The 23458-nt window shown below is 38.7% G+C and overlaps 1 protein-coding gene across 1 annotated transcript; it reads right to left on the minus strand.

Annotated features, from left to right (window-relative positions):
- Positions 1-397: 397 nt before the first annotated feature.
- tbx15 (T-box transcription factor 15) lies at positions 398-22475 on the minus strand. The gene is made up of 8 exons (XM_048979151.1): positions 21920-22475; positions 14943-15150; positions 12225-12326; positions 10858-11029; positions 9736-9903; positions 6330-6394; positions 3472-3569; positions 398-2945 (listed from the first exon to the last, which is right to left on the minus strand). The coding sequence occupies exons 1-8, from the start codon at positions 22119-22121 to the stop codon at positions 2134-2136; spliced, it is 1827 nt and encodes a 608-aa protein (XP_048835108.1). The 5' UTR covers positions 22122-22475; the 3' UTR covers positions 398-2133.
- Between the last annotated feature and the right edge of the window lie 983 nt (positions 22476-23458).

The raw sequence follows: 23458 nt of genomic DNA on the forward strand, positions 1-23458 counted from the left end.
CTATTTCTTAAATAGAGGACTTGGAAAACAGGTGTTTCCAATCGTACACTATTTTTCTCCATGCGATCGTATTCAACAGACAGATATGGGAGATGCTATTACACTGGAAAAAAAATAATGGCAACCGATCGGGAAAAAGAAAATCACGTTTCAGTTGCGTTTTAAATAACAGAGACTGATTGAACGCATTCAGTCAGAGATCTTTTTAGGGCACTGACATCTGACTTTAAGTTTCAGGATGAATTAGCCTGGACATCAACAATAGGGGGGTTTATTCTATTAACCCGCTTTTAAACTTTTGAAACAGATTTTCACCCCTCACAGGCAAAAGCTTAAATCCGAAATAATTTTCTCAAACCGACGTGCTTTTCATGCACAAAAAGAACAACACATGGAAAAGAACTTAAGTCTTTATTAAGCTTTTTGTGCTTGGCACGTGTATTTACATTTAGAGGGACCTTTAAAAAAGTCCCATTTTTCATTTTAATCCATTTGTATTGACTTTTTTGGATTCTAGACAAAACTCACTGGTCCGGATTGATACCACTGTCTTATTTCTAGGGACATAAATACAATAATCTACAACACTCGAAATATACCTGGTTCATTCTTACTGTGTAGCCTAGGACGTCTTTCTGTCTCCATCAAATGTCTTAATATGTTAATATGTTATACACCCAGTATGGTGTATAATATATAAACATATTAAGGGTGTATTAACGGTGCAACAAACTGTAGCTGCAACAACGGTGCAACAAACTGCACTCCCACAGTATATTATTTTTTTAAAAATTGTCATAACGTGCAAATGCGCATATAATTAGGATCCTCCTCAATTTTGCACTGCTGTGAAACTAACGTGTAGACCCCGCTCGTACCACATGGGATTGGCTTAGCTACGCAAGTTCGCGAAAACGCCCTTTTTTCTACTTGTCGCGTCGTGCAGTTGTAATAATACTGAATGATGCGAATATTTTTTGTGATAGTGTAACTTGTGCCTTTAGACGAAAATGATCACTTTATAGCCTATATTTAAATCAGGGATTGAAAAAAACATATTAAGTTTTTTAAAATAATAAATTACCAGTCTGATATAAGTTAATGCCTAGCATCTGACATGCAAACCTGGTAACGTCCACTCAAACCAAAATAGGGAAACAATTTAAAATTGACCTTGAGGTACAGTTCTTTCTAATTTCATAATACCAATTATATCATTTAAATCTTTTAATGTTTAAGAATTTAACATTTGACAATATATTAAAACATTTCATGGGGACAGGGAAAGGCACTACATAGTAGGATGGGACCGCTGGAGTCATTTGTCGCCTCGTTAATTGCATCAACACACAGCACCCTGAATGCTTATACTGCCGCTTATGTTCACCGGCATGCATTTGCTAACGAAACGGCACAGTCAGCCCTGGCGAACAGCGTGGCTGCCTTTGCAGCATGATGATCCGCTCTGCTCGCTGTTAGCTGGACTCTGAAACCATGCTTTCCTATCTGAAATTCCTTTCCAAACTGTGATGCTTTTTGCCTCAAACCGTATTCACAGTACTAAATGGATCCATACTCTCTCTGTTCTCAGCATTCCAGTCTTACCCCCTTTTAGATAGAATTTCCTATTTCATTTCATCTTTCCTGTACAACTCCTTGTTTCCAAACTGAACACCAAAGCTCCAGATGTCAGATAACATCCCGCAATGGTGCTGTATCATATGAAAATCACAAAGCAGTTTTTTAAAGTTGAGTCTTGGCTGTTTCCCAAACCTGCCACAGGTGGAAAAAAAATCCACAAAGTCTCAGCTGTGGCAAAAGCAAGTCAGAAATAGGGAAGAAAAGTGACTCTTTTTGGCAAACGGGAGACACAGGTGATAACATCACGATAGCAATATGTCCACAGAAGATATTTAAATAACATCCACAATCACACTCATGTCTTTCAATTTAGGCATTCCAAAAAGAATTACTTTAATGGCTTCTCTGGACAAATGCAGCCAAAAAATGTCTCAACGGCCCATGTTTGGCCTTCCTCTGTACACGAGTCCATTGTCACGTGTGCCGTGGAAAGCAAAGGCAGGACAGAGCTGCGGTCGGTGGCATGGGGAGGCGCAGGGCCGGCATCCTGCTTTACACCATGTGCACCGGCATCTGAGAGGACGGTCCGTACTGACGTCCATCACACTGGCCCACCCCCTGCTGGTTAGCAGCTGGACCGCTGATCATGTGAACACCATCCATACCATTGGACAGGTACTGACGCTCGCCGAAGGCCCCGGGGGCCGAGGGGGACAGTAGGCCCGTCTGGACTGGTGCCAGCTTCTCTTGGCCGGGGCCCAGCCGTGCTGATGCTGGGAAGTTATATCCATATAGGTTGTAGGGACTGTGCAAGGACAAGGTGTTATAAGAGCCTTGCTGCAAGTGATGCCCGGTGCTGTCGCCAGCATTGCTGAACATGTGGCTGGAGTGGCCAGTGCTTGTTGGACAGTGGGTGGAGCCAGGGGCATGGCCCCCGCCTGCCTGCATCACATACTGCAGCTGTGAGGCAGGAAATGAGCCCAGTTGCCCGCTGTAGGCATCCAACTTGCCCCCACCACCTCCACTGGGTCCGCCTCCGCCAGTTGGTGTCCCCGCAGCAATGAGGGAGGGAGTCCGCTGGGGCAGGAAGGTGGTTTCTGACACTGGGGTGGGGGTGCCCCCCGCCTGAAGTCGGCCATATGGGGTTTCAGCCAGTCCTGTGTAGCCCTGCAGCGCTGCCATGTTGGCACGGGCGCAGGCCGGGTACTCGGACAAGCCGATGCCACATAACTGGCTCTCTCGGCAGCCCATGTTGAAGGTGTGGAAAGTGGGGGGAGAGCAGGAAGGTGAGAGCAGGTGTGCAGCCCCTGAGGGTGAGGGTGTCCCTGTGCTGGAGGTGCTGGGGGAGGTTCCTGTGCTGCCACCTGGGGGGGGGGGGGGTACAAAACGCACATGCTGTCAGGTGGATGTCAATGACACCCCAGACAAGCTGCAGCTCATATGCCGCTGCCTGGCCTTTCATATTCATACGACACTCTCAGCTCCCTGCACACACTGTTAAATGACTCACACTGACTCTGATCCTAATGAAAAAAGAAATCTAGCTGCAGGATCAGTCCCAGAACAAACTCTTTTGTTGCATCCATGGGGGGGAAAAAAGACTTTTTAATCTCCCTCAGCATTTACATTTACTTCATTTAGCAGATGCTTTTGTCCAAAGTGACATACAAGTGAGCCAAGCAGAACATTATTTTAATCAAGCACATAAATATTCTGCATGTTCATCTATCTATATGTAATATTAATGATATCTCATACATCTGTTTTTAATATAATTATTAAATTTATCATAAATATTGTTCATTATAATATTTAAAAATTTCATTAAGTCCCACGAAGTTTTGCTACACAGCATTCACAGTTATTAATTTGGCTGCAGGGAAGGCCCACCTTGCTGCTTATGCATGTTGGTAAAGTCCTCAAAGGTCAGCGTTCGCACAGGAGGCCTCCAGAAGGCATAGGTCTCCATGATGGCCTCCAGGCCAGTCCTGAACACACACGAGCAGCCGAGACAGACAGAGAAAGCATTTGCGCTTATTAGTGTACAAGGGTGTATGTGTGAAAGAGAGAGTGGTGTGCAATAGGGAAAGTCTGGAGTTGAGGGTTCGGAGAGATGGAGAGGTGGGAGGGGAGAGAGAGAGAGAGAGAGAGCTTGAAGCAGGAAGGACAGCCTGCTGAAGTGGCACATAAATCTGGGCTGTGTTTCATCTCTGCCTCTTGCATGATTTACTGCTGTCACCAGGGCTGGGCCCCACCAAGGACTGGCCCCTGTGCAGGAGCAGTAACTCACTGGCAAGGCTGCCTTGTTAAGACCACCAGCCCATCAGCTTCGGGGGTACTCAGACATCATAATTCACAAGTTCTCCAAAACACAGTAATAGGAACCCTCAAAAAATACAGTCAAAATGATATTTCTGGGTATAAAGCCATAAGGAAAGTGGACTTCTGTGAGGTCCCAGTGCTGTGGTCTCATCAACTCATAATATATACTCTCACTGGAAATTCAAAATCATTTAACATTACAGTAAAATACCACTCATGTCATCTACAAATATTTGAGGAAATTGTAATAATTACTTCTACTTATACCTGCATTATCATTTATGATTAATTCTATTACATCTATTATGTCTATAAAATTTATAAATTATAACAGAGTCCAAAAAAATTCCCTTTAAAGATGTAAAAATTTGAAACTTTTGCTGTGTGTGTGTACGTATTCGTACCAACAATTTTTGGTTCGGTATGAACCTTTGTGTGTTTGTGTGTTTCCCCAGAGCAACATTCAGAAAGGGGTGGATGAAGCCGCGCTGCTACACATCCGCCTACGTCCTAATGTGAAGCCCGAAGTCGTTCATGTGAATATAAGTACAGCACAGCAATTTTACAAATGCTGCACCATAATGCATTTAGATTTTGTTATGCTTTATATTTTATGAGGCATTTGTGTTGCACAGTTCTGATATGAAGTTGAACAATACAGATCAAGTACAGTTCATTTTGTAAATGTGCACCTTAATGGATATTTCTTTTATTTTTACTTGAGATAATATTTATTTTGATTTACTTTTGAGTAAATTTTAGTTTTTTATTAATTGCATGCAGCAACATTCACAGAGGCTTTTTATTTCAGAAAGACAGTCATACTATGTTCTGTAAATCTGTAAATCTGTAAATGTTTAATGAAGAGGAAAGGAGCAATTAATGTTTCGATTCTGTTACTCCCACTGTACCGACAACATACTGAACTGTGACTTCAAAACCGAGGTACATAACAAACTCTGATTTTTGTATACTGTTACACCCCTAATTGATAGATAGATAGATAGATAGATAGATAGATAGATAGATAGATAGATAGATAGATAGATAGATAGATAGATAGATAGATAGATAGATAGAGACAGTGCGTCTAGCATATATCATATATCAAGTTTATTAGCAGGAACAAAAATATACTGTTGTATAAAAATGTCCTGATATGAATGGATGTGTAGATTAAATAGGTGCCTAGTCTTTTCTTGTCTTTACACTGTGATAGTGTAATGATGTTCCGCTGGAGCTTACATGAACACTAAGGAAATCTAATTATTGTGTTAGTCCGACTAAAACCGGACATTTAAAGTAAACATGTAAACATGTTAGTCTGACTGAAATTGTGCTAAATCAAAGTCAAAGTCAGACAAAGACACCCAGACAATGCGATTGGGAGTCAGTTTACTCCTGCATGTACACATTCAATTGGACTCAAACTGGTCTAGGCGCTCTGCGCATGCTCCACGGTCATCTCCCCACCCAGGCTTTGACCCAGAAGTAACATAAGAAGCCTGTACACAGAAGAAGCTTGGCTTATAGCAGAGGACGTACAGCTGGAAAGCTGTCAGTTTACTGCTCTGCTAAAGGGCGCTTTTCCACAACACCAGGTACCGTACTTTTGGTACTTCAAGGTGTTGGTTTTCCACTGGCGTAAAAACTGGTACCAGCGCCAAATGACATTACAATGCAAAGAGGGATATTTTCTACTGAATTAAAAAAATGGCTGTAGTAGGACTGGACGACATGCGATATTAATATCACATATTTCAAAAATTTCCAATACCGTGCTGTCATAGTATATTATGCAAAATACTGTATTTTTTGCTTTCCTGACCTTGTATATGTTCTTCCGACCAGATCGAAATTAAGGCTTGCGTCACTTCATTTGTCCACGCATTCATTATTGTTTATTTTCATTATTACTTTTACATCTGTAACATAAAAGGTCAACCGAAAAAACCCAATACTAACAAGCTGAAAGAAACCATATCGCCACCTATTGTAGTGGAGTTGGACATACTTCGGTCAATAAATCAATTCCCCTCTCATGCATGTATAATAGGACAATGACAGTAGTCTGATTCAATTTCGTAGTCAAGCTATAACACTAGCTCGACTTCTCTGTGCATATAAACATACTGAGTAATAAAAAAGATTTTACACAACAATCATACACTCTGACATACACTTGGTAATGTAAAAGCATCACACATACCCCTTTACAACAGTCACCTGCACCAATCATATACAACACTAAATAACATGAACTGTACAACACTCAGACACGTATATACAAAGGTGCACACTCACACACAGTAATATACACCTTAGCATATACTCAAGCAGTTAGGAGATTAATGGATGGATGGGTGGATGGATGGGCAGGCACACACACGCACATGACACGTCCTCATTATGTTTAAGTTTCTCACCTATTTCTGCCAGAATCTCTGAATCCTTTTGCAAAGGGATTGCGGTCGATCTTAAGTCGAGTGATCTGTGAAAAAAAGTACAGAAAAAATAATAAGTAAATAAACAAACAAATATATAAGTAGCATAATAATAAGCGGGCAGTAGATAACAAAATTCATTCTATTATTTTTAACTTTCACTTCTAATGAACCAACAATTAAATCATTTCAGAGCAGCACACTTACGGCTCAGCTCTAGATCCTGCAACATGTGCACCCAATTATAGCCCCCAGGGGGATCTTGTCTTGTTTGGGAACTTGCTGTTAGGCATTGTGACATCAGAGAAGGGTCATCATATGAACTTGGCCAATCAGACATGATGATCTGTGTTGCTCATTGAGCTCTTTTTCAATTCTGCTAACCAAAATCACTACATAGCATGTACATTTTATTCATTTTCCTATTGTTTTATTTGTCCTCACATAGAACAAATTGGGTCTTGGTGAATCAATTTGTTTAGTTCTGAAATTATTAAAAAAGACCATGGATTGGTATCACACACAAGCCTCTACATCTTCTAAAATACTATAGGGTAATAATTGATTAATTGAATCAATAAAAAAAAAATGTAAGGATAAATTTTCAAAATTTGGGGAAAGAAGCAAACACACAAGTCTTTTATGTGCATATTATAGCCATTAGCTTTCATAAGTATACTGCAGTCATTAGGCTTCATAAGCATACTACAGTATAATCCCATTATAGTGGAATAGCTTATAACGGAAAATCGTCTAAAATGGACGAGGTCCGCTGGTCCCGGCTGTGTGCCTTTACGAACATGCAGAAAAAGCATCGGATATAGCAGATTCGCATATAACGGAATTTTGCTTATGACGGACAAACAGTTTGGTCTTTTTCGGCTATAACGGACATGCAGGCTCCACCTACAAAGCGTGTGACGTGCCGGTGATATCCAGCGCAGATACGTAGTCGGGATTATTAATAGTCACGCTCTATAAATAGACATAGCGTAACAGCAGGCAACACTGATTGGTCTGTGTGGCTGTCCATCACCAGACACGCTGTGTGTTGGCAGACGACGCTCACAGCTGGAGGGATGCAGTAAGCAATGAGGTCAAGGTTTCTACTGTACCGTACATGTATAACCACTTATAGGCCATATATACTTCCAACAGTCAGGTAAAGTTGGATTACTACATGTACAATATAATAATGTATATCACAAGTGTGTTTGCTGGGGTGTGGCATGAGTAAATGGTGTCCTGTAGTCGTGTTCTGGACATACAGCAACTTTGGATATAACAGACTTTGGATATAACGGACTGTTTTGCCAGATCCCTTAAAGTCCATTATAACAGGATTATACTGTATAGCCATTAGCATTTATAAGCATATTACAGCACTTAGCCTTTATGAGCATATTACAGTTATTAGAGTTATTAGCCTTTATGAACAGACTACAGCCATTAAGTTGTATAAGCATACTGCAGGCATTAGCCTTTATGAGCATACTTTAGCGATTAGGCTTTATAACCATACTACAGTCATTAGGTTTTATAAGCATACTATAGCCATTAGGCTTTATAAGCATACTACAGCCATTAGGTTTTAGGAGCATACTACAACCTTTAAGAGCATACTACAGCTTCTGGGGGTCCACCTAGACAACAAGTTGGATTGGTCAAAGAATTATAGTGTCCTTTACTACAACAATTAACCTTTATAAGCATACTACAGCCATTAGCCTCTATAAGCATATAACAGCTATCAGACTCTATAAGCATATAACAGCCATTAGGCTTTATGAACATACTACAGCCACTGTGAGAATGCTACAGGCATACTACAGCCAGGACTCAAGTATCAGGGTGTCCACCTAGACAACAAGCTGGAGTGGTCAAAGAACTGTACTATCCCTTTGCAAGAAGGGCCAGGGCAGGTATTATTTCCCAAGGAGGCTCAATTCCTTTAGAGTCTGCAACACCATGTTGTGGATGTTGTATGAGTCGGTAGTAGCCAGAGACTTTTTCTACACTGTCATGTGCTGGAGCAGAAGTGTGCAGGTTATGGATATAAACAGACTCAACAAGCTGTCAGGAAGACTGAGCTGGTTCTTGGGGAGAAGCTAGACACTATCGGCGCTGTAGCAGGGAGGAGGATGCTGACCTGGCTTTGGTCAATTATGGACTGTCACGCCCGGCTCGTCCGCTCCTCCTGTGTGCCACGCCCCCTGCTTACCCACGTGTGTTTCCCGAATTGTACCCAGCTGTTTCCGTTTGCTGTCATTCAGTCTGGTGTATTTAAGTCCTGGTCTCCCCAGTTTGCTTGGTCTGTCATTGATGTTAGTGGCGTTACATGTCTCCTGCTCCCCGTTACCTCATTAAACCCCCGTTTTCCTGTTATCCAGCTTGCCTGCCTTCTCCTTCCACGCCCTACCGCACGATCGCCGCTTACCTCCGCGACCGGTCGTGACATGGACAACTACACTTACCTGCTTCATAGTGTTGTGGTTGGACAGAAAAGAATGTGTAGTCATAGACTCCTCATCATAAAATGAGGAAATCATTCTTTCCAATGGCCATCAGATTGTGCAATCAGTAAATCAACAAGGAACATGTGAAGTAGTAGACTATATAAACTATAGTGAATCACTATATATATGATTTATCAATGTCCAATAAGTATCTGCAAATTTGTCTTTTGTCGCCACAGTAACTGTTTTTATGTTCCCCGATTTAATCTTCATATATTTGATTATTTCATTTAATTTTTTTTGTGTTATATGTTGCATTGTATATTACTATTTTTGTTTGTTTATATCTGTGTACTATGCAGTCTGTAACTACATTTTCCTCCAAGATATTAAAAGTATTCTGGGTTCTGATTCAGATTCATTGCCCTGCTAAAACTAACACCCACTCTACTGGAGCATTGCAGCTTTACACACAATAATGATTAGCTGTTTTTATTAACTGCAGCCTTTTGTACTATGCAGAACTTTTCCCTCCTGTCTTCCCTCCAGTATATTACAATTTGAGTCATTCCTCTATGCTGCATGCCACTGATTGGCAGAATCTTCTAAGATTCCTAATTCAGCATTAATTATTGGTAAATGTCTTACAATGGGTAGTGTAATTGAAAGAAATTTACTACTGCTAATTGGCTGCAGACCAATGGCTCAGACATCCCACCTTAGGTGTAATGATCCATTGTCAGGGAGGCAGATGAATATTACTGAGGCTGAATAGCAGATTTTTTTAACACTGTGCATCATTTGTGGGTGTCAGGGAGCTACTGTAAATTTGCAGAAAAGTCTGGAACTTCAGAAAAAGCTGGAATGTCTTCTGTTTGGATCCCAGTGATTGGAAGAAGGTTCACCAGGGCATTGTACTATGACAGACTGACCTGCTGGTTCTGGTAGGCAGTCACAGTGGTGAAGACAGTCTCTGGAAAACTGAAGGTCTTAACTCCATCTCCGCTTGGGATTGGCCGAGTGGGTGAGAGGTCACTGCTGAAGTCCTTCCGGATCACATGGACCCTTGGCTGGTACTTATGCATGGAGTGCAGGATGACCTATAAGGAGACAGAGAATATGCAGTCACATACTGTGCAACCGTAAGTCGCTTTGCATGGAGAAGTTGGGACAAAGGCTTCCAAAAGACAGTGATTACTGAAAAAAGATCATCTCAATAAGGCAAATAAGATAAACACCATTTTAACATATTAATTTATACAGTTTATTTGTATGGGAGAAAAAAATGCATCTGAGAAAAAGTATGTGCATCACTGTGGAAGAGGATGCTAAGCAGAGAGTATCCATCCATGTGTGAGATAGTTCTACTGAGCTGGATCTCAGGTTCATGGTTGTGTTGTAGCTGAGAACATGCATTTTGAGAGTCAGGCCTTTTTTATCCTCTTTGAAGATCAAATGGACATTACCCTTTTAAACCAGCTGACGGTAAACTTTGGGACACAACAAATCTGAAACATCCCATAGCTCATTTTAGTTATTAAAATACCTTCAACTAAATATAATGTAAAAACATATCATAGAAATGGGCACCTTGTTATTTTCCTTGCAGTTATAAATCATCACCTGTGTCCACCACGCTCTGCTTGTGTTACAAGCTTCCGGAGAAGCACTTTCATGGTGCAGATAAGGTACTTGTTGCTTTTGCCAACCATCTTCACTCCCAAAAAAAGGTAGAGGGAGCCAGCCAAGATAAAAAAGGAACTGACCCACAGGGGCAGATTAATACACGGGCATTAGACATAGGCATTGCCAGCCTTGGGTCCCCAGCGAAGGGCCCCATTAACCCTAAAACAGGCGCCACTCTTACAGGAAATAAAGCCAAGCCTGGCACTCTCCATACATACAGCAACGTGTAAGAAAATTAAAGAGCTCTACTCAGGTGCACAGGCTTAGAATGCTGCTTAACCTGAGTGTAATCAGTACTGTTACTCATCCGTGGATACAAATGGGTGCATGTTCCCCATACAAGTGGGAAAGGGGGCAGAGCAACTCACATGGCCCTGGTCATCCAGCTCATTGTTGGTGAGCTTTAGCTTGTCGAAGCTGACCACCTGTCTCATCCAGGTATCCCCAGAGGCCAGTGAGTCAGGGTGGATGTAAACACGGGGGGGTACGGGGGAGTCTGCATTTCCTGCCACCATCCACTTGGAGCTGTGGTACACATATCTGCAGAGCCAGGGAGAGAGCGGGACACTAATCAGAGTCCAAAGGGCAGGAGGACATACTGAAAAAGACCAGTAAAATTCCTAGCATCAGGGAGACGGACCAGTCACTGCCCAGTAAGGCTGGCCAATCAACAGAAAAGCTGAAAAGAAAATGCCTCTATCCACCTCCAAAACCCTACTAGCAGCTAATAGCCCCCATACATCATAGACACGCTTCAGCTGTGGTCACCTACGAGGGATAAAACATGGAGAGAAACCCTCGTAGGACCCTTGTTATTGCCCACCCCGACCACAGGGAGTGCCAGGCTTGGCTTCATTTCATGTGAGAGGAGTCTAAGTGTCAAGCTGGGAACGTGTTAAAGCAAGCCAACGTCTAACTTTAAACAGAGGGAAATCGGAAGGTTCCTCTTTGAACTCTTATAGATGTGCCATCTGGCAAAAACATAAGCAATAAAGATTGGACTGTATGTGACATTCTGTCTGACAGGAAGTGGGGGGGGGGGGTATTCACACACACAAACACAGTCATGCACACTGCATCCATGCCAGTGAATCACTACTGTGTTCTCTGTCCACTATACAAAGGATAAGAGTCAATATGTGATTTCAGCTAAAATGCCTCTTATGTTTAAAGGATTGGCAGGCTGTCGAATGGACAGTTTAACTTCCTCTTTATTTCTCTCTGAGTTTGAAGATTATAAACAATGCATGGGCAACACCCAATTTGATTTACCAAAACAGGACGTCGTTAAGGTCCACATTTCAGTCATTAATTCCAGGATCCAGCTAAGAAAAAAGCAAACATTCTGGTGATACAAACGGCAATCCATGATGTAATGGTTATAGTGGATTGTGGGAAATGTCTCCGCCACGGAAAATATCCAATTTAATTTTTATAACTACATTTGGCCTCTAAAGTCTTGCATGTATTTTGAGGATCTCTACAGGGTTTCCTTAAAGGCCTAAGGCTTGCTTTTTAACTGTCTGAAATCTACTTTTGATTAAAAACTACAGAGAATAGAGTCCAAGCCCATATATTTAGCTGTGCGAGGTCTGGTTTGCAGACCAATGCAAATCAGAGAATGTCTGTCGCAGGAGTGTTTGGAGCCAAACAGAAATAAAAAGCAATATTGCAGTCTTCTTGGATTTTTCTGACCTTTCTTTTCCCATTCTGACACAAAGGCTGGATTACACACCTGTATCTCTTATTGTCCACCGGCACTATATCCATCGCAATGTAATATTGCTGATGGGGGTCCAGGCCAGTGATTTTCACCCTCATGGCTGGAAACATCCTCCTGAAGGGAAAGAAGTGAAGAGGTGGAGGTGAAAAGATGGTACATGACCATGGACATCACTTCCACACTCTCAAGTGGCCTTAGGTACAATGCAGTCCCTTTTCTGTCTAACCTGTACCGCAAACGGATGATGCTTTTTAACTTATTTTAGTTCATCACTTATATTTATTTACAGACCATTGTTTTCTACAAACCAGTTGGGTTTATTTTTACATTTAAGGCAATTTTGGGCAAATAAAAAAATAAAATATAAGAAAAGTAACGGCGATATTTCTTTGAATAGATGATTACCACATTTGTCAGAACATGCTGCATGGCCCCAATATAACAAAATTCACATAGTTTGAACACAATGTGGTTCCCAGAAGACAGGCTGCAATAGGATGCTAGAGGAATATAAGGTTAGACTTGAATTGCTTAACATGTTTCATATAAAAGGGGAACACGTTTTACTTTAAAGTGCCATATAATATGCTTGCCTTGATTGACAAATTTACCCAGTAACCTAACCGTAATCGGCGGACACCCGTGGAGATCTGAGAGTTTTGTTACTAAAAAGTCTTGCATATTTATCAAATGGATTTAAAACATCGTATTTAAATTAGAATATTAGTTATGTGTAAACCTCATTCATAATGGTATCCAATATACAAATGTGAGTAGGGGTAAAAATAAAAACGCATAAACCTGTTAAATATATTCCATAATAAAGGTGTCAAGGTAGACGCTCAAAATGTAATGCGTGCATCTATAAACTTAGATTCAGCGGTTCCGTATAATCTAAAAGGAAAGAAAACGATGTAGTTGTAAAATATAAGCTGGCAGTAAACTAGCCTGTTTCACAATCTGGACCCAATTCACTCTAAACAATTTCTGCGAGCTTTGAAATAAACTTAACATTTTAGCGACATTGCCATATTAAAATGTACGGCTGGAGCAGACAGACGTTTCCAGTCAATTCCCCACCGTACCATTTTAAACGTCGCGTTTTTTCATTAAGTATCATAAATCTTTCCTTTTATAATGAAAGGAGAGGACTGTTTTTTCGCTTTTCTTCTAAATTTAGAGGATCATTATTAGTTGAAGCAAGTAATAAATGCGGCCTATTCGAGGAAATAACTTTCGTTATAACGATTGAAGTAATTAAATCCTAAAGCCCATGCACTTACCACTGCAAATGTAATTTAAAAAACTGAAACTGCACTAATTACGGGCCTAAGAAATTATATAAAACAAGGGCACGTCTATGACGATTTTCTTAACAACACTCAATAATAATAAAAAAAATGTAATTACTCGACAATAAAATTAGAAAGAATATGAAAATGTATACTTTTTCGGTTTCCTTCCTCGATTTATCTCCAGCAAGAGAGGGTTATTTCAGGATTAATTCAGTTGTAAAGAATTGCTAAAATAATTAACCACAGAACTTCAACATTAACCAATTACAATTGTAACCAATTATAAGAATTAAGATTTAATTTTAAGGATAGTTAAAAGTAATAGTTTAATAATGACTGCATTGGCTATAAAATGGAATCAGTTTACCACAAACAAATTAATTAATTAATGCCAGTTGTACATTCATTGTGACTCTTGCTATATATATATATAAGCTGTATTAATGCCCTAATGTTAAAATAGCTACACTGGATTAAATGATGTGATAGAAACCAATACGTTTTTAGTAACCAATTAAAATTAGCCAAAAAAAATTAGCTAAGACTTTTTAAATGAGCCATTTTGAGCCTTTTTGTTTAGTATCGACAAATTTAGTGCCATGCTAGCATAACTGATTCTTTTTTGGCAATGTATAGATGGTTCCGGTGATCTTCTTCTACTTTAATATAAATTAATATAAATATAATATACATTTAATATAAATTTTAAAAGGACAAAACAGTTGTGTTACATTTATAGCCTAATATTGTACTATTGATTAGTTCTAGTACAAACAAGGTAATGAAAGCATTAGCGAATAAAGAATCGACGGCTTTAAATAATTTAACGAAAGAACTGGTCTTTTGCCGGATGTACAATATTAAAACTTTAAATATATATATTTTAGTTGTTTATAAACTTAAAAAACCCATAGATAAAACATTCCTCGAGGTAGGTCAGTTCAGCAGACCCATAGCCTTTAGGCCTATGAGTTCAACTATACCTACCATTGGACAGAAATTATTTCCGTCACCGATTTTTTTATTTTCTATTTTATTTTTTTATGTTTTTCAACATCATATAGTCGGAGAATGTTAAGCCTAGCCCAGATGCCAGGTTCCTTAAAAAGAGTCAAGCCCCAGGTAAACTTCAGTTAGCCCCTGATATGTTCGATAGTTAAAACCTCCCCTCTTAAACACCCAGAAACGCAACTTTCACGGATTGTTCCCCTGTACGCTATATCGCCAAGTGGACATGCGTGAACCTGCAGATCACTCGTATTCCTTTCAATATAAGCTTTATAACCGGCTTTTATTCATTAAAGAAAATCAACCCCTTTTCCTTATTTAATTACTGTATTCACTAAGTAGAAACATTTTAATGGAAATCTATTCGCAGAAATACGTGCGTACACCTTACGGGCTGCGTCCACTCGTGTTGCGCATATTGCCTTACCTGCCCGCTTTTGTGATAATCATCTCTGTGCCGATGTCGTGGAAGCGTTTCCAGAGGTCAGCACATTGCAGCTCCACTTGAATTTCATCCATGGACGAAAGGGTGGGTGGATCGCAAGTAGCTGAGGTCAGATCTGAGGGGGAACCAAAGGAACAGGACGACCTCTCAGCCAGGCCTTCGCCGTCTGAGCCCGGGCTGGCCTCTGATTCTGAAAAGTACACAATTTCAATGAACTCGTTAGACATTGTCCAAATCATTCTGTACATATGTAAATACGCAGATATGTTGATTACAGCTGAAGCAATATTATCTGCAAGATTTGAGCGAATTTATTTGCTAGGCTATTTTGTGCAACATGATGTAAAATTGACAAAGATAATAGATAAGCATAATATGTAGCTGCGAATGAATAATTTTACCTATAACCATAGCTCAAAGTTTCAGTGCTGTTAGTTATGCTTGTTATTAACAGCATAACTTTTCTAATAGTATAAATTAACTGTAAAAATTACATTAAAATCCTGGAAATCTGTTTATGAAAACCTATGAAAAAATTGCCGAAGTAATAACCTTGGTGTTATTTCCCGTGATGAACTGAAACGTTCATTATATTTTTTTATCTTGTCTTTCAATGTGACTGCTAACATATTTAAAAATGCCATAATACAATAATAATATAGTAATAGAAAAACTGTACAATGTGTTCATATTTATCACCCAATTTTGGGAACCCTCTAGAAAGGAAAGTTCTGTATTGAATGCTTCAAATATATACCCCATATCTACATAATATTGACATAAGTTACATTTAACTCCAAGTTCAAATTTCACGTTTGTCACATACGAGATACATCGTATATGTGTAGTGAATATTGTGCTTCAGATACATGTAATACTCCAAAGATGCATTTGTGATTTTACTTTTAGCAGGCAGGCACTGCGTATTGCCTTGGTGGGGCGTTAAGTGTTGGCTGTGAGCACACCTTGCACGTCAACACACAGCTTCGTTGAAGTCATTAGCGGTACATTCTGCACTAAATTATTTGCCATCAAAATTAACTTGTGGTTTCCCAAGACAAACTTGCATGCCATTTCAAGTCACAAGGCTTTTCTGGATGAAAGGGCAATATGGCACATAACCTGGTAAATACAGAAGTAATTTGAGTTTAATTTTCATTTTATAAAGAACATTTAGCACAGGGCTTTTCGACCGAGGGTGAAATCCACTTTACACAACTAGAAAGATACTCAAGGGGAGAAATGCTTGGTTCTTAGTGGAATATGTGATCATGCAGTAGTGGCAGGAACAGTGCTGGCCAAAGCCCAGTGGAGCCCTAGCAAGCCCCCACCCCACTCGGTACAAAGTGAGATTGGCTTGCTAAGGTGGCCTCTGTTCAGAAGATGGCGGTCACCTATGTCACCTGTATTATTGACAGTGGGTGGGGGAGTCCTGAGCCCATTTTCATTTGAGGGTCTCAATTTACAAAAAGGTTGAAATTTTGATTTAGGAGATAGTCTAACAAATATGTAGATGAATAAATGCCATCAGTTTGATTGAGAATTTTTAAATCAACCTCTAAATATTTCTGAATAACCGGTTATTTTTAGCCAAATTTCTAATTTTCAGCAAAGTCCAGCTGAGTTCAGAAGGAGAGGCTGCATGTAGGATGTCACAAAGAATGCCTGACAGTTGGTCAAAGTGTGTATCAAGGCCTGACCTCAACAACAACCCCCACATACCACCCTAACACTTCAGGGAGACGGAGCAGTCAGGTCTAAGACAGTGGAGTGTACCAGCCATATTAAGGGAGAGACGAAAGACCACTACTGCTGGCAAACTAAAAAACAAAGCCAAGAAGAAGAGCCCCTCCTGGTCCTGAGCCAGTGAACAAGGCCGGATAGGTCCTGTCGCATTAACAAGGCCGGATAGGTCCTGTCGCATTAACAAGGCCGGATAGGTCCTGTCGCATTAACAAGGCCGGATAGGTCTTGTCGCATTGCTTATTTGCACGCTCATCAAGATGCCCCCATTTGTTCTGTAATATGCGATCTTACCCAGATTTCTTTTCATTGCTGGAAAAAATAAGCTAAACCTAATTGAATGTTTCTTGAGCTAGTCTTACAAGCCACACGTTTTCATATTCTGTACAAGAATGTGATTTTTTTTAAGTCTTGATATCTTTATCAAGCGATCTAATGAATACAACAACCTGTAAGCATAAGAGTTTCAGACTGGGACTTGGCTGTATGCTATAAGGGTACATAACAGCACTTAGCCCTCAATCACTTCTGGACCATGGGTAAATATTTGTAAAACTGGGGGGCCCATAAATGCCATAGAACTTGAGATCAAATTGTCACAGGTTGAGATCCATACAGGCTGATGTCAACGTTACTGTAATGACAATTCCATAGTCCACCAAGCCTGGAGAAGCATTTATATACCACAGTATTAACTGGATTTTTAAACTGGAGCTCCTGCCAGCGCAGATTTTCTGTGCATTACTTTCCTCAAGTTATTTTCCCGAAGTTAGGGAACTGTTTTCCACTATTTAACCCAACTGGCTTTCAGATTTATAAAGCTCCTCTCTGAATTGTTATTCTGACTAATATACTTCAAATAGAGACAACGGATTGTCTTTAAGTAGCAGTCTGAATGTAATAAATGGTTATTGGTCAGTTCTGAAAGGCTATTTGTGAGTGAGTGTGCTCTTATAACGTGCAGTCTTGTGAGCACATAACCCTGATTAATGCACCCCACACTGTGGTGATACTAAATAATCCCGTATTGATATATCCAAAGACATGCAGTTTTAATACAATCAGTGCAGTGCAAAGAAAATATGCATTCACTATATATATATATATATATATATATATATATATATATATATATATATATATATATATATATATATACACGTGTGTGTGTGTGTGTGTAGTATTATATATGTGTGTGTGTGACACATTCTAAACACTCTAATAGAAATGAATACAGTTCTCTACTCAATTCCTAGACATCACTAGTCCAAAATTATCTAGATTTGTCTAAATACTACTACAACTATCACTAATAATTCAAATTCTTAGTAAAACTTACATTTTGTAAAGTTAAAATTTCAAATACTGACAGCTTGAAAACCAATTCAAAAGCTTATTACCATAATAAGCAGAGACAAGATGGTGGAGAATTTATATACTAACTTGTTTTGAATATAAGTAAATACATATTTTTGTTATTTTATATTACATAATTTAAGTTTTTAAAAATGTATTACTTGTAAATACAAATGAAATACTTTTTTTTCCAAAATATGTTGTATAAAACATACATTATTAAAAACATCTGCTAAAGAATAACGTGTGATCATTGTTCAGAATTTCTTGGACTAAAAACTTGTACTGAGCTGGACACCTAAACATTCAAATATTCCCATTCAAATATTTGAATATGTACATATTTACACACAAATAAAGATGATTGATAATGCTTTCTTACAACCAACAACTAACATTGTTTCTCCAAGAACTGCACATATTAGGAAACTTAATCTATGTAAGATATCTACGGTTTCTTGTAGGATGCATAGGAATTAAACCACTTAATTTATTTGCCGAGCTTAATGAAGGTCACGCATGCATAATTCAAACGATGGACAAGTTCAAAAAGAACGCTAGGAATTATAAAGATTTCCTGTATTTCCCAAAATTGATACCTCCGCAATAAGGCTTATTTTCTGGCTTAACATGGGACACAAGACAGAGTTTACACAAAAAAAGAACAGCCCAGCTCAGAATCGAGCTGTTTTGAATGAGCGTGGCACCTCCCGTCGCTCTGAAAGTCAGGACACCCAGATCCTGAAGACAACGCTGCCAAGAAACTTCCTTTCAACGGCTTGGACCCAGGCACCTTTTCAATCAACTCCACACTCAAACAGCTCGCCATCCTGTGGACGTAAACCGTCGTCGGTTGAAGGCGCGTGTAAGTCTTTCTAATATCTCCTGTCTCCTGTAGCGAGAGCTGGAGACGATGGCAAAAGCAATACGTCATTACAGAAATAATTCCCTCGTCTCCCAGCTCAGATTCTCAGTATGCAGCGTCCATTACCGACTATAATTGCGCTTCATCAAGCTCTTGTATCATTACATGTAATTGTTTTTTTCCAACGCAGTCTATACGCTTCATATTTAAAAATTTGTGAATTTTATTTCACGTCAGGCAATATTTTCTAGAGGGCAAATGGTTTGGACTATTTTGCAAGGTCGTGAGTCGCATTGTCATTTGCAATACATTTAAACAAGAATAGTTAACCATTATTTGTGTTTGTATGCCTATATATTAAAATGTAACGTAGGTCTATATTCAGTTAAAATTTCTCTGCATTTAGCTACAACAAGTCGATTCAATCAAATGTACGCGCACATATGGCCCTAGAAGACTGATATAATCCACACAACCCATTGATATCGTGGTATTGGTTAAATAATGACGATGATATTAACAAATGATAATTTGTACATTTCCTAAAAGCATTTTAAATATAATACTTAGCTTCAAAACAACTTCCAGCTGTGACCGAGGCTTCTTATTGGGTCGCCGATGGAAAAAGTCATAGTTCTACAATTAACTAATATTTATGTTGCTTATTATTGTTTCTTAATGCATTTATTGGTTTTCTGTATTCTATTCTATCGATTTCAAGCGATTAATGCACGCATGGCGTGATTTATAATGTTTTTGCCAAAAAATATACATTTTTAATTCCATAAAAAAAAAAAAAAATCAATTTAATGCCTGAAACTTTATATGCGCTGCATTGGTCATTAACCTCACCGAGTATATGACTATATGCAGTAGTCGAACGGTGCTCTTGAATTCAACAGCCAATTTCTAATTTCACTGTACAATAAACAATAAATGCAATCAGAAGTATTATCCAGTCTGTTAGATCAATTACCATGTCACTTTGTGTAAAATGGTCAGCGCTGTGTTTATAAAGTTATTCTATGTATATGTATGTATTTCAATCAATCAATGCATCCATCCATCTATTTCCTATATGCCGAGGGTGCGGGGCCTATCCTGAAAGCTATGCGCGCACGTGAATAATTTGGGAATAATCCAGGACGGGGCGCCAACCCATCGCAGGTGTATGTATTTCTTATGTTTTACTTCCGATATTGTAATTAATATAACTAATAAATTATTTCTCATAGTTTCCAAATTAATCACAATTATTAAAGGGAAAGATTAACCTATTATATAACACAGCGTAGAACTTCCGATTGTATGTCTAACAACTCTAATGGAAATGAACTGATTAGTACCTATACATTAAGATTTCATGAAACTTTAACTTTTTTGCAATGTTTTGTCCTCGTTTTTTTTGTTACTTTTTAAAAAATACTTTTTAAATATGTTCAGCATAACAGACTGCCAATAGACGTTTATTTACTCATGGCTTTATTTCTTAGAACTCGTGTGGCGTGTTCTTATTTTGAAGAAGCAGACTTATATTGATTGGACAAGTGCACCCGGAGTAGTGTAGTTCATATTAATGCAACTATGAATTAGTAAATGGTGAAGCACAGTTTTCAGGTTGTGGCACAGTGCCCTAATTATAAACTTAAGAAATAGGAATAAAAGTAGTAGGACATCACAAGCCATTGCACCCATCTGTAAGATGTGGGCCCAATATAACAACAGTTGTGTGTTGTGTTGCGTGTATTTTTCATACGGTATTTCATTGTCATTTCAGTGAACATTTGCGTTTCATCGATACTTAAATAAATAATATAACGGTATGTACGCTTTCATTTTGAGTCTTTACGTGGTGGATTTCAGACTGAATCCCTGCCGTGATGCCGCAGTTAAAATATATTGCTACCATTCGTAAATCGTAATTTGTATGTGTTCGGCCTAGTAAGACAAGTTCATATTACTGAATGAATATAGAGAAAATTAATATTAAGATTCCGTTCAAATTATTGGTATTTATGATTGAGTTTCCCGCACGCCAGCGACGCACAAAATCGTTTGCTTCAATCCTGGTTGATATATATAAAGATAACATTAGAAACCATTGAAAAATATCGCGTGTTAAACCGTATTAGCATAACAAAATGAATTTATTAACATAGATATGAAATATTAATTTATTCGTATTATATCAAACTCATTATTTAATATACTTGATATTAATTGGAAGACGATTATTTATTTTTATCCGATGTTTAACCGACACTGAATCGTATGTAATCGGCCTGAGCAGGTTACATCAGATATCGAAGTTAATATTCCATTATATAGGCCTACACACTTGAAACGTGCATAAAATAGCATAAAACAACTTAGGCAGATATATTACAATTGAACTGTTATGTATGCGCCCGAAATAGGTTGAGCAAACGGGAATTGCAGAAAACAACTAAACGTATGTAACTCACGTACCTATCTCAAAAATAATTTTAATAATACGTTCACCAAACAAAACTTACTGTTAGCGCCTTATCATTATCTTGTACTTCTACAATAAAAGTAGTTTTATACCATCACTTTGAAACCAACTTTTGTAAGGGTAATTATGGCCTTTAATAGTTCAAGGATTAACTTGCTTAATTAATATTTACAAGGGGTATCATCCACGTTTTTACAATCAAAGCCTGCTGTAATAGGCGGACATTTAAATGCATATTTTTACATGTTTACACGAGATTATTATGATTCTAGTCTAATAAATATAGTCATCCAGACTCCATTAGGATCATATAACCACAACTGCAGATTTTGAGATAACTGAACCCGTGCTTCACAGGGAATAGGTATGAATAAATTGTGTCTGATCAGGTATAGGTCATGAAATCATAAACTTACGTGCCATATATGTGTAACGGCATTTGATTTTAAAACTCCCTTTTTCTTTCCTTTTTTCTTTTTACAAAAACGTTTTAGGATAAACTGGATATCATACACTAACCAGGGTCCATATCCAGGCAATGTGCCGAATCCTCGCTGTCTCCCAACTGTCCGTTTGTTGCAAGGCTGGCTATGGACAATTCCAGCTCCTTCCCTTCCCAGCCGCGGAGCTTCCTCTTCTTGTTTGTCCCTATCAGGGCTTCCACCGAGAAGGCGTGAGCTCTCGAACTCAGAGCGGCGGCAGATCGCCTCCTGTCACTCATTTCTTATACAGCAAATCCAACCAAGAAAAAAAAACTCTTTCCAAGAGAAGAATGATATACAAAGAATGATAAAAATGAGAATAAGTTGTAGCGATATAGTAAAAAGAAATCCAACCACTATAACTAATTAGTAGCATTTAACTTCATGGGTGCTGAGTTGACATTCTTCCGCTATAGCTAGTGCCTCAGAGAACTTTGTTGTGATGGTGTCTGGCTTTGTGTCCCTCCTCTCTGCCTTTCCTCTTCTGTTTCCTTCCCTCTTTCACTCTGATTGATACACACTTCTGGAGCACTTTTCCGAAGGACTAAGGGCAACCCTCTCATCCCTTGTCGGGTCTTGTGTGTCCAATAAGAACAGCCAAAACAGAAAGACCCAAAATATGTCCTCCAATGGCAGAAAAGTGTAACTGTAACTTTTAGCGCTGGGACCTTAAAGTGGACTACAGTTACGAGACGTTATGCACCAAATTAACTCAGGACAGCAAGCGCACACTATTGAACGTGGTGATTGTGTGAAATATATTGTTTTTAATGATAAAACAGGCCTAAGTCGTTTAATTTAAAGTGCAATCTAAAACGAATACGAATGCAACTTTAACATTTCATTTAATGTAAATGGATCCAGTTACCTAATGGTTCACAGAACGGGGAATTTTATAACATGATACATGTATGCGTAATTCTAAAAATACCGAATAAATAATCGACGCGTTAAGAAACGTTAATCAAGTACAATAAATTGTTTTGAGCAAAAGCCAGAGAATGTTTTCAGTTTATTTGAGACTGCTACACTTGTCAGTTTTGAATTAATCTGTGTAATTTATTTGACAATTGCTGAAACTTCTTCGGAACATACTGAGTATCAAGAGAGTCGTATCGTCTGACGTCGACCTTTGTAATCAACGCTATTCCAGAAGATGATGAAGGAGAAATGAGACAGGTGGCTTAATCAGTTCTAGTTGTAAAATAAACATCTACGTAGGAAACCGAACCGCAAGGCGGGTTATTCAAGGAAGGATGTTAATTTTAACGGTCTATCACTTTAGATCGGAAAAAGTGCGTTCAGGTGTTTGAACAAAGTTTCCTATATTTTGGAAGCAGTATTTGCAAATATATATCTGAATGACCGAGACTTAATGGACTTTACTAGTATTTTAATGGGGCATTTGAATCTGCAATACATTACAGAAATAAATATGTTAAGGTGTTAGAATATTTAAAAAATTTGAAGTGCATAAATAAACTATTTTAAGATTAATTTAGGAAATGTGCTTCACCGTGTGCACTTTTTTTTAGGAATTAGATTTACATGAACAGCAACGCAGGAATTAACCTAT

The sequence above is a fragment of the Brienomyrus brachyistius genome, chromosome 16 (assembly GCF_023856365.1).
Source record: "Brienomyrus brachyistius isolate T26 chromosome 16, BBRACH_0.4, whole genome shotgun sequence".
In the NCBI taxonomy this organism is placed as follows: domain Eukaryota; kingdom Metazoa; phylum Chordata; class Actinopteri; order Osteoglossiformes; family Mormyridae; genus Brienomyrus; species Brienomyrus brachyistius.